This window comes from Ranitomeya imitator, chromosome 1 (assembly GCF_032444005.1).
Source record: "Ranitomeya imitator isolate aRanImi1 chromosome 1, aRanImi1.pri, whole genome shotgun sequence".
Classification (NCBI taxonomy): Eukaryota; Metazoa; Chordata; class Amphibia; order Anura; family Dendrobatidae; genus Ranitomeya; species Ranitomeya imitator.
Window position 1 is genome coordinate 1,082,158,320 of NC_091282.1, and position 12,178 is coordinate 1,082,170,497.

The window sequence follows — 12,178 nt, forward strand, 5'->3', positions numbered from 1 at the left end:
AAATGTGCCAGTTTTCGGTCCGCTGACAGGAGCTATGACAAGTGTCTGACCCCCTGTTACCACATAGCGGACAAGTGACCCCTGGTGTGGCAGCTTCTGCCATAAATGAGCATGGCACCATGTTGTGAAAAGAACAGGGATGAAAGCAATGAGTGCATTGTGTGACTAGAGTCCTGCATGGTTCTGAGGCCATGGGCCGCCGCCTGCTGGAGGCCTGGGGTCCGGTGCTGGGGTCCGGTGCTGACGGCTCCCGCACTCGCCGAGCACACAGCCGCAGGACAGCCGGGCACAAGTTTGTTATTCAGTGCGAGCAGTGTTGCAGTTTGTAAGGGGCGGGGCCTGCACGGACAGAGGGCGGGGCCTGTGTAACCTTGCGCTGAATGTAATGCACCGGAGCGCAGTGACTGTACACATGCCAGGTACGCGGTGACTGAGCGCTGCCGCACTGCACACCATGAACGGCTTCCCCACCGAGGACTTGCACCGGGATAGTGGGGGGGAGGTGACCTCCCCTGCAGCTGCCGCAACCCCCCCGGTCCCGTCTGTGGCGCTGGGTCCCCTGAACGGGCAGCTGTGCTGTCTGCGGGACGAGGGTGAGAGGTGCACCCGGCCCGCGGGCAATGCCAGCTTCAGCAAGAGGATCCAGAAGAGCATTTCCCAAAAGAAAGTCAAGATCGACCTGGACAAGACAGTAAGTGCTGCTGGTTGTTTACATGTGGTACCGGCTGCCCACTGTGTGCCCGCATGGGGGCGCTGCGCGGAGAGCCGGGTCCTGTGCGGGAGTATAGTCCGGAGTTTGGGATTAGTGCAGCGCTCATCTGCCTGCAATGGAGACCTGGGGCCGGGAGTGGGGAGGAACAACAACAATCACTGCACTGCAGGAGTGACGGGAGCACCCACAGTACCGGGGCACCCATAGTGCGGGAGTGAGGGGAGCACCCACAGTGCGGGAGTGAGGGGAGCACCCACAGTGCGGGAGTGAGGGGAGCACCCACAGTGCGGGAGTGAGGGGAGCACCCACAGTGCGGGAGTGACGGGGAGTACCCACAGTGCGGGAGTGAGGGGAGTACCCACAGTGCGAGAGTGAGGGGAGTACCCACAGTACCGGGGCACCCACAGTACCGGGGCACCCACAGTACCGGGGCACCCACAGTGCGGGAGTGACGGGAGCACCCACAGTGCGGGAGTGACGGGGGCACCCACAGTACCGGGAGTGAGGGGAGCACCCACAGTGCGGGAGTGAGGGGAGTACCCACAGTGCGAGAGTGAGGGGAGTACCCACAGTGCGGGAGTGACGGGGGCACCCACAGTACCGGGGCACCCACAGTACCGGGGCACCCACAGTGCGGGAGTGAGGGGAGAACCCACAGTGCGGGAGTGACGGGAGCACCCACAGTGCGGGAGTGACGGGGGCACCCACAGTACCGGGAGTGAGGGGAGCACCCACAGTGCGGGAGTGAGGGGAGTACCCACAGTGCGAGAGTGAGGGGAGTACCCACAGTGCGGGAGTGACGGGGGCACCCACAGTGCGGGAGTGACGGGAGCACCCACAGTACCGGGAGTGAGGGGAGCACCCACAGTGCGGGAGTGAGGAGAGCACCCACAGTACCGGAGCACCCACAGTACCGGGGCACCCACAGTGCGGGAGTGAGGGGAGCACCCACAGTACCGGGGCACCCACAGTGCGGGAGTGACGGGAGCACCCACAGTGCGGGAGTGAGGAGAGCACCCACAGTACCGGGGCACCCACAGTGCGGGAGTGGCGGGAGCACCCACAGTGCGGGAGTGAGGAGAGCACCCACAGTACCGGGGCACCCACAGTGCGGGAGTGAGGGGAGCACCCACAGTACCGGGGCACCCACAGTGCGGGAGTGAGGGGAGCACCCACAGTACCGGGGCACCCACAGTGCGGGAGTGACGGGGGCACCCACAGTGCGGGAGTGACGGGGGCACCCACAGTACCGGGAGTGAGGGGAGCACCCACAGTACCGGGGCACCCACAGTGCGGGAGTGAGGGGAGCACCCACAGTGCGGGAGTGAGGGGAGTACCCACAGTGCGAGAGTGAGGGGAGTACCCACAGTGCGGGAGTGACGGGGGCACCCACAGTGCGGGAGTGACGGGAGCACCCACAGTACCGGGAGTGAGGGGAGCACCCACAGTGCGGGAGTGAGGAGAGCACCCACAGTACCGGGGCACCCACAGTGCGGGAGTGAGGGGAGCACCCACAGTACCGGGGCACCCACAGTGCGGGAGTGAGGGGAGCACCCACAGTACCGGGGCACCCACAGTGCGGGAGTGACGGGAGCACCCACAGTGCGGGAGTGAGGAGAGCACCCACAGTACCGGGGCACCCACAGTGCGGGAGTGACGGGAGCACCCACAGTGCGGGAGTGAGGAGAGCACCCACAGTACCGGGGCACCCACAGTGCGGGAGTGAGGGGAGCACCCACAGTACCGGGGCACCCACAGTGCGGGAGTGAGGGGAGCACCCACAGTACCGGGGCACCCACAGTGCGGGAGTGACGGGGGCACCCACAGTGCGGGAGTGACGGGGGCACCCACAGTACCGGGAGTGAGGGGAGCACCCACAGTACCGGGGCACCCACAGTGCGGGAGTGAGGGGAGCACCCACAGTACCGGGGCACCCACAGTGCAGGAGTGACGGGAGCACCCACAGTGCGGGAGTGAGGGGAGCACCCACAGTACCGGGGCACCCACAGTGCGGGAGTGACGGGAGCACCCACAGTGCAGGAGTGAGGGGAGTACCCACAGTGCGGGAGTGAGGGGAGTACCCACAGTGCGGGAGTGAGGGGAGCACCCACAGTACCGGGAGTGAGGGGAGTACCCACAGTGCGGGAGTGAGGGGAGTACCCACAGTGCGGGAGTGAGGGGAGCACCCACAGTACCGGGGCACCCACAGTACCGGGGCACCCACAGTACCGGGAGTGAGGGGAGTACCCACAGTGCGGGAGTGACGGGAGCACCCACAGTACCGGGAGTGAGGGGAGTACCCACAGTGCGGGAGTGAGGGGAGCACCCACAGTGCGAGAGTGAGGGGAGTACCCACAGTGCGGGAGTGACGGGGGCACCCACAGTACCGGGAGTGAGGGGAGCACCCACAGTGCGGGAGTGACGGGAGCACCCACAGTACCGGGGCACCCACAGTGCGGGAGTGACGGGGGCACCCACAGTGCGGGAGTGACGGGACCACCCACAGTGCGGGAGTGAGGGGAGTACCCACAGTGCGGGAGTGACGGGAGCACCCACAGTACCGGGAGTGAGGGGAGTACCCACAGTGCGGGAGTGAGGGGAGTACCCACAGTGCGGGAGTGACGGGAGCACCCACAGTACCGGGAGTGAGGGGAGTACCCACAGTGCCCGAGTGACGGGAGCACCCACAGTACCGGGGCACCCACAGTGCGGGAGTGAGGGGAGTACCCACAGTGCGGGTGTGACGGAAGCACCCACAGTACCGGGGCACCCACAGTGCGGGAGTGACGGGAGCACCCACAGTGTGGGAGTGATGGGAGTACCCACAGTGCAGGAATGAGGGGAGCACCCACAGTGCAGGGGCACCCACAGTGTGGGAGTGATGGGAGCACCCACAATGCAGGTTTGAGAGGAGCACCCACAGTGCGGGAGTGATGTGAGTACCCACAGTACAGGAGTACGAACAGTGCGGGAGTGAGGGGGCACCCACAGTACAGGAGTAACCACAGTTCTGGAGTGACGGGAGTACCCACAGTGTGTGAGCACCCACGGTGGAGTGATGGGGAGCACCCACAGTGCAGGTGTGACGGGAGTTAGAGTTGCCAATTGTCCAGAAATTCCAGGACAGACTGTAAAAATAGGGCACTTTTTCCAGACGCCTTTAAGTTTTTGGAAGCTAGAAAAGATTTTGATGACTGTAATTATCCTGGTACAATTCACAGTGCAGGCAGCTCGTGTTTATATAAGAACTAGATGGAGGCCCGATGCTATCGAGGTAATGTCACGCTGGGGGCTGGCTTTGCAGCATTGAGAATCTCAAGATTCAAAGAAGCTTTATTGGCAGGACCAAATACACATCAGTTTTGCCAAAGCAAGTGTATAAAGGCAATAGGGACTGTGGGGATGGGGACTCCCCCCTCCCATGTGCTCACCCACCTATCCACTATCTTTCCCCATGTGCTGACTTCTCCCATCTGTGCTCTCTTTTTTTGACCTGTCTACCCCATGTGCTATCCCCCGTCTGCTGTCTCTCTCCTTCCTGTGCTGTGATCTCCCCTCAAAGACAATACTGACATTACAGCAGGAGATAACATTTTGTGAGGTAAAATATTTTTTAAAAACAGTCAGTGAAATATTTTACCTCACAAAATGAATCTCCTGCTGTAATGTCAGTATTGTCTTTTGCTTCCTCCCCTGCCCAGGAGATGTGGTATGCTTTTTACACGGTCAGACACAGTCAATTTTTAAAATGAACTTTCGTTCGTGGGAAAACCCCTTTAAAGGGACACGGTCACCTGAATTTGGAGGGAACAATCTTCAGCCATGGAGGCGGGATTTTGGGGTTTTTGATTCACCCTTTCCTTACCCGCTGGCTGCATGCTGGCTGCAATATTGGATTGAAGTTCATTCTCTGTCCTCCATAGTACACGCCTGGGCAAGGCAAGATTGCATTGTGCAGGCATTTACTACGGAGGACAGAGAATGAACTGCAATCCAATATTGCAGCCAGCGGGTAAGGAAAGGGTGAATCAAAAACCCCGCCTCCATGGCTGAAGATTGTTCCCTCCAAATTCAGGTGACAGTGTCCATTTTAATGTGACCGGCTTCCTCTGCCTGTAGACACATCACGCATCTGCTGCCGGGATCAGCCGAATGATTCACTGCACCTGGGTGGAATTCACACAGGCGCAGTAAATCAGACCCCCGCCATCTTTGTGCAGACAGATAGTGGCGATCACATTAAAACTGCGCATGCATTCCTCCTGTACAAATATGGCGGAAGTCAGTGAATCATTTGGGTGATCCCGGCGGCGTGTGTGTGAGTGTGTGGTGCGTACGGTGTTCTGCTGGTGGTACAGGTTGGTTCCAGCATCAGTTTCCATATTGAGACACGCATCACTTGGGTGTCCCAATATGGTGGTCGGAGAACTTCCTCCGCTTGGAATTCTGGGATATGGTGACATCTGGACAGAACAGGAAATGAAAACATTAGGGTATGTGTACACGTAGCGGATTTTTCTGTGCGGATTTTGCAGTGCAGTTTTTGTGCGGATTTCACCTGTGTTTTTACACCTGCGGATTTCAATTATGGAGCAGGTGTAAAACGCTGCAGATTCCGCACAAAGAATTGACATGCTGCGGAAAATAAGCTGCTGCGTTTCTGCATGGAATTTTCTGCAGCATGTGCACTGCGGATTTGGTTTTCCATAGGTTTACATGATACTGTACACCGCATGGAAAACTGCTGCAAATCCACGTGTATACTGTACATACACATGACATATATACTGTATATACAGTACTCATACTATACGTGTATACTGTACATACACATGACATATATACTGTATATACAGTACTCATACTATACGTGTATACTGTACATACACATGACATATACTGTGCTCGTGCTACACGTGTATACTGTACATACACATGACATATACTGTACATACACAAGACATATACTGTGCTCGTGCTACACACGTATACTGTACATACACATGACATATACTGTACATACACAAGACATATACTGTGCTCGTGCTACACATGTATACTGTACATACACATGACATATACTGTACATACACATGACATATACTGTGCTCGTGCTACACACGTATACTGTACATACACATGACATATACTGTACATACACATGACATATACTGTACATACACATGACATATACTGTGCTCGTGCTACACACGTATACTGTACATACACATGACATATACTGTACATACACATGACATATACTGTGCTCGTGCTACACACGTATACTGTACATACACATGACATATACTGTACATACACATGACATATACTGTGCTCGTGCTACACACGTATACTGTACATACACATGACATATACTGTACATACACATGACATATACTGTACATACACATGACATATACTGTGCTCGTGCTACACACGTATACTGTACATACACATGACATATACTGTACATACACATGACATATACTGTGCTCTTGCTACACGTGTATACTGTACATACACATGACATATACTGTACATACACAAGACATATACTGTGCTCGTGCTACACACGTATACTGTACATACACATGACATATACTTTACATACACATGACATATACTGTGCTTGTGCTACACACGTATACTGTACATACACATGACATATACTGTACATACACAAGACATATACTGTGCTCGTGCTACACATGTATACTGTACATACACATGACATATACTGTACATACACATGACATATACTGTGCTCATGCTACACACGTGTATACTGTACATACACATGACATATACTGTACATACACATGACATATACTGTGCTCGTGCTACACACGTATACTGTACATACACATGACATATACTGTACATACACATGACATATACTGTGCTCTTGCTACACGTGTATACTGTACATACACATGACATATACTGTACATACACATGACATATACTGTGCTCTTGCTACACGTGTATACTGTACATACACATGACATATACTGTACATACACAAGACATATACTGTGCTCGTGCTGCACACGTATACTGTACATACACATGGCATATACTGTACATACACAAGACATATACTGTGCTCATGCTACACACGTGTATACTGTACATACACATGACATATATATATATATATATATATATATATATATATATATATATATATATATATATACTAGCTATTGAACCCGTTCTACGCCCGGGTGGCAAGCATTTATATTGGTATATTGTCTCCATCATGGTATGTGCTGCTCCATCCTGCGTCCCCATCCTGTCATGCGCTGCTCCATCCTGCGTCCCCATCCTGTCATGTGCTGCTCCATCCTGCGTCCCCATCCTGTCATGCGCTGCTCCATCCTGCGTCCCCATCCTGTCATGTGCTGCTCCATCCTGCGTCCCCATCCTTATGTCCTGCTCCATCCTGCGTCCCCATACTGTTATGTGCTGCTCCATCCTGCGTCCCCATCCTTATGTGCTGCTCCATCCTGCGTCCCCATCCTTATGTCCTGCTCCATCCTGCGTCCCCATCCTTATGTCCTGCTCCATCCTGCGTCCCCATACTGTTATGTGCTGCTGCATCCTGCGTCCCCATCCTTATGTCCTGCTCCATCCTGCGTCCCCATCCTTATGTGCTGCTCCATCCTGCGTCCCCATCCTTATGTGCTGCTCCATCCTGCGTCCCCATCCTTATGTGCTGCTCCATCCTGCGTCCCCATCCTTATGTGCTGCTCCATCCTGCGTCCCCATCCTTATGTCCTGCTCCATCCTGCGTCCCCATCCTTATGTCCTGCTCCATCCTGCGTCCCCATCCTGCGTCCCCATACTGTTATGTGCTGCTCCATCCTGCATCCCCATCCTTATGTCCAGCTCCATCCTGCGTCCCCATACTGTTATGTGCTGCTGCATCCTGCGTCCCCATCCTTATGTCCTGCTCCATCCTGCGTCCCCATCCTTACGTGCTGCTCCATCCTACGTCCCCATCCTTATGTGCTGCTCCATCCTGCGTCCCCATCCTTATGTGCTGCTCCATCCTGCGTCCCCATCCTTATGTCCTGCTCCATCCTGCGTCCCCATCCTTATGTCCTGCTCCATCCTGCGTCCCCATCCTTATGTGCTGCTCCATCCTGCGTCCCCATCCTTATGTGCTGCTCCATCCTGCGTCCCCATCCTTATGTCCTGCTCCATCCTGCGTCCCCATACTGTTATGTGCTGCTGCATCCTGCGTCCCCATACTGCCTCTGACCCGCTCGGCGCCGAGTGCTGGGGGGCCTGAGCAGGCGGGGACACCGGCGCGCTGTGGGGGTCAGGTGCCGGTATCGCCGCCAGCTCAGGCCCCCCCAGCACTTACTATACTCACCTGTCCGGCGTTCCATCGCTGAGCGCCGCCATCTTCCCGGTCTCCTGGCTGTGACTGTTCAGTCAGAGGGCGGCGCCGGCGCGCATTAAGCGCGTCATCGCGCCCTCTGAACTGAAGGCCACAGACCGAAGACCGGGAAGATGGCGCCGCTCAGCGATGGAACAGGGACAGGTGAATATAGGCCGATACTCACCCTCCTGGCGGTCCCTGCTTCTGCGGTGGAGATTGCGGTGTGTGTTCAGTGTGAACGCACACCGCGATCTCCCGGGAGCATCGCTCTGTGAGGCCCAGACTGCGCCGGCGCTTGCGCTTGCGCAGTCTATAGAGGCTTCGGACAGAGTGACGCTCCCAGCGTTATATTATAGATATATATACACACACACACACTATACTCATGCTGCACGTGTATACCGTACATACACATATATATTCTAAGCTCATACTACACATGTATACAGGTGTAGCCTCCGTATACACTACATACAGTATACTGTTCTCATGCTAGGTGTATATTGGTATCACCTTAGTGTGTGTGTGTACATATAATGTATAGTCTTCCATACACATTACATACATATACTGTGCTCATGCTAGGTGTATACTGGTGTACCCCCCTATACACACTACATGTATACAGTATATTGTGCTCATGCTATGTGTATACTGCTCTACCCCCTGTATACACTATATATCCATACTAGGGTGTGTACACACACGGGGGATACGCACACACTTCTCTGCAGACACCATTGCTGTACATTGCATGTGGTCCGTTTCGGTCGGTGAGCCCCGGTGCCATGTCGCCCAGCAGCAGTGGCGGGTGCTGCCCCGTGTGTGGCCGGTGCTGTCCCGTGGCTCTGTGGACCAGGTGGCGGCATCGGAGGCAGCTGTCTGTGCTCACACACGTGTTGTGTCCGGGGGATGGCGCAGGCGGCCGGCGTGCAGCTGAGCTGTGACCCCGAGGTGTGACGTGCGATGATGGCCGCACAGGTGACTGGACGCTATTGTTCCCTGTGAGCAGCCAGCGGTTACTGCGGCACATGCAGTGTGTGCTGGGGCTCAGCAGGGCAGACATGCACGGCCGTGTGTCGCGTTATTCCCACACTCCTGGGAGTTGTAGTCCTTGTCGGTGTGGCAGAAGTTGGCTGTTGTAAGATCATGGCCGTTGAAGGACTTGGTTCTAGTATTATGGAGTGTGCAGAATGCAGTTGTTGTCCAGCTGCAAAGCTGCCACCAGCCCAGCTTTTTCCCAGACTGCGCCCACGGCCGCTGGTTTGTGGCATCCTATGGGCTCTATGTGGATATGCTCTGAAATCCCTGGTGGCTGAGCGGGATGGTCCTGTGCCCGCTGCAGTACATGCCACATAAATACCCAACCTTCTAATAAAAGCCCCACATATGGGAGCTCATCGGCCAGCCGTCTGATGTGTATGGGGGGCAGATCACTAGGCCCGTCCTCTGGGAAGATCCGCCGCTGTCAGGTGATTCTAGCAGGCGCTAAGGGCCACAGTGCCCCTCTGATGCCCGGCCGCCCGCTCTCCCCTACATAGGTGCCCTCATCCGGCAATCACTCCTGTGTTCTCCATCAGAAAGCCATCGGCCGACGTGTCTGGTGGCGACGTATCTCTCTGAAATCGGAGATGTCGATGTGATATTGCCCAGACATGACCGTCGGCCGGGCCTGTCCATCACCCAGATGTCTGTATTGCCCGTACTTGTATGTCCGTGTTTTTTCTGATAGACATACTCATTATGGTCAGATACAAAGAAACGAATGTCACTTGTACGCCAGCCATGTGCCATCTGAGTGCTGTCCGTGCTTTACTGGATGGAATTTTATTTTAAATCAGATTCCATGCTAATGTTAAAAAATGGACACGTAGACAAAAAAATACTTAAAATTAGATCCAGCTCTCTGATTAAAAATGATCTGTTTTTTTTTTTCATACAAGAAAAGATAATGGAAAGAGGCCGGGGGTGGACATACTATTGTGCAGCCCCCCAGGGGCCCGATAGGTGAGGGGCCACTTCCTCCAAAGCAGCAAGCAACACCTTGGCCTGTAATGGGCTGGATGGGATTTCTAGAAATCTCATATACTCAGCATAAACTGACCCATGCCTGAAATCTGCGACATGTCAGTATCTCGTGATTACACTGAGTTTCATGTGCAGATTTCCTCCTTGGAATTACATTAGATGCAGAAAATCCGCAGGTAAGAAACCCACGTGACTTTTAGTGCGTTTCAGCATGTACTATATCAAAAATGCACACGGCTGTATCAGTAGAGTTTTGTCAAAGCTGAATACCCGGAAGTATCACAAACAAAGCAGCGTTATGATATAACAAAAAGAGAGAAAAACTGTAGCCTAAAAAACACAATGACCCAAATTGACCTAATAGAGGCAGAAAGTCTTCATCATCAGTTACTAACCGTGGGAACGTGTGTTCACACAATGTATATGCTTTGTGTTTTTGGCCGTGATTCCCTGAAAAGGTGGTAACATGGGAGGATTTTTACCAAACTTTTTAAAATAGCAGCAAAAAACCGCTTTGCATCATGTGAACTGTGTTGACACCTTATTTTTGTAGTCAGACTGTTAGGTTTCTTTGGATCTCCCAAGTGTCAGTGCATGGAGGCTTCCAGACTATTATGCGGGGCCTCTGCCTTCCTTTCCCATGTCGGCAGGACAGTGACAATCACGCTTGCCTAAATGCTAATAATACACTTTATATTCACAAGGCCGCCTTATCCCGAGGCCTTTGGCCCCCTTACAAGTTGTAGGAGCTACACCTCTGGTGCCACCAGAATGGCCTTAATTTGTCCTGTGGCCGTGATTAATACTGATGCCTTTGTAGTCTTTTTCCTAAATGATTTTGATTGCACTGCTTTGCATTTACTTCCTCCCTGTGTTGCTCTGTAGACAAGCAGAATAATTGCTTTGTTTGGAGCTGTATGGTAACAATACACTCCCCTTATACATACTTGTACCCGGTATGTTGTGTGATCCCAGGGCTGGCTTATACAATAGTATTTGGGACACCCAACCCTTTGTCACAGATGCATAAAATCCAGCCCCTAGCATGGGATCTGCCTCTACTGACATTTGTATAAGAATGGCTCCTGGAGAGCTCCCTGAATTTCAATGTGCTACTGTAGAAGGAGGCCCCCTTGTAACAAGTCAGTCCAAGGAACCTTCCTACCTACTAAATAGTCTACTTTCAACTAGCCCGGCCCCTCTTCTCCAGCATCAGCATCTGACCTCACTAATCCTCTCCTCAATGAATGGTCAAAAATTCCGCCACTCCAAATTCCTGCAGAAATCCTTCCCTGAAGGCTGGAAGTATTATAGCTGCAACGCGGTGACCAATTCTATTATAAACTATCAGGTCATCAGAGCATGGCCAGATTTATTTTTGAGTCCTACTAAGGGTTCATGATTTACAGTGTAATCATGATTGGTAAAACACTGCAATAATGGGGTTATCCAATCTAGACGAGCTCTGCCTGGGGGTATGCATAACACATACGGGCCCGGCCCAGGAGTATGCATAACACATACGGACCCTGCCCAGGAGTATACATAACACATACGGACCCTGTCCGGGAGTATACATAACACATACGGACCCTGCCCGGGAGTATACATAACACATACGGACCCTGCCCGGGAGTATGCATAACACATACGGACCCTGCCCAGGAGTATACATAACACATACGGACCCTGTCCGGGAGTATACATAACACATACGGACCCTGCCCGGGAGTATACATAACACATACGGACCCTGCCCGGGAGTATACATAACACATACGGACCCTGCCCGGGAGTATGCATAACACATACGGGCCCGACCCGGGAGTATGCATAACACATACGGACCCTGCCCGGGAGTATACATAACACATACGGACCCTGCCCGGGAGTATGCATAACACATACGGACCCTGCCCGGGAGTATACATAACACATACGGACCCTGCCCGGGAGTATGCATAACACATACGGACCCTGTCCGGGAGTATGCATAACACATACGGACCCTGCCCGGGAGTATGCATAACACATACGGACCCTGTCCG

At 53.5% G+C, this 12,178-nt stretch overlaps 1 protein-coding gene across 1 annotated transcript in view; it reads left to right on the plus strand.

The window, feature by feature from the left end:
- Positions 1-364: 364 nt before the first annotated feature.
- The window catches only part of SAP30 (Sin3A associated protein 30), a 35,814-nt gene continuing 24,000 nt past the window's right edge, over positions 365-12,178 (plus strand). The window contains exon 1 of the mRNA XM_069744239.1: positions 365-691. Within this exon, the coding sequence (XP_069600340.1) occupies positions 455-691 (237 nt within the window). The 5' untranslated portion in view covers positions 365-454. The remainder of the gene's footprint in view (positions 692-12,178) is intronic.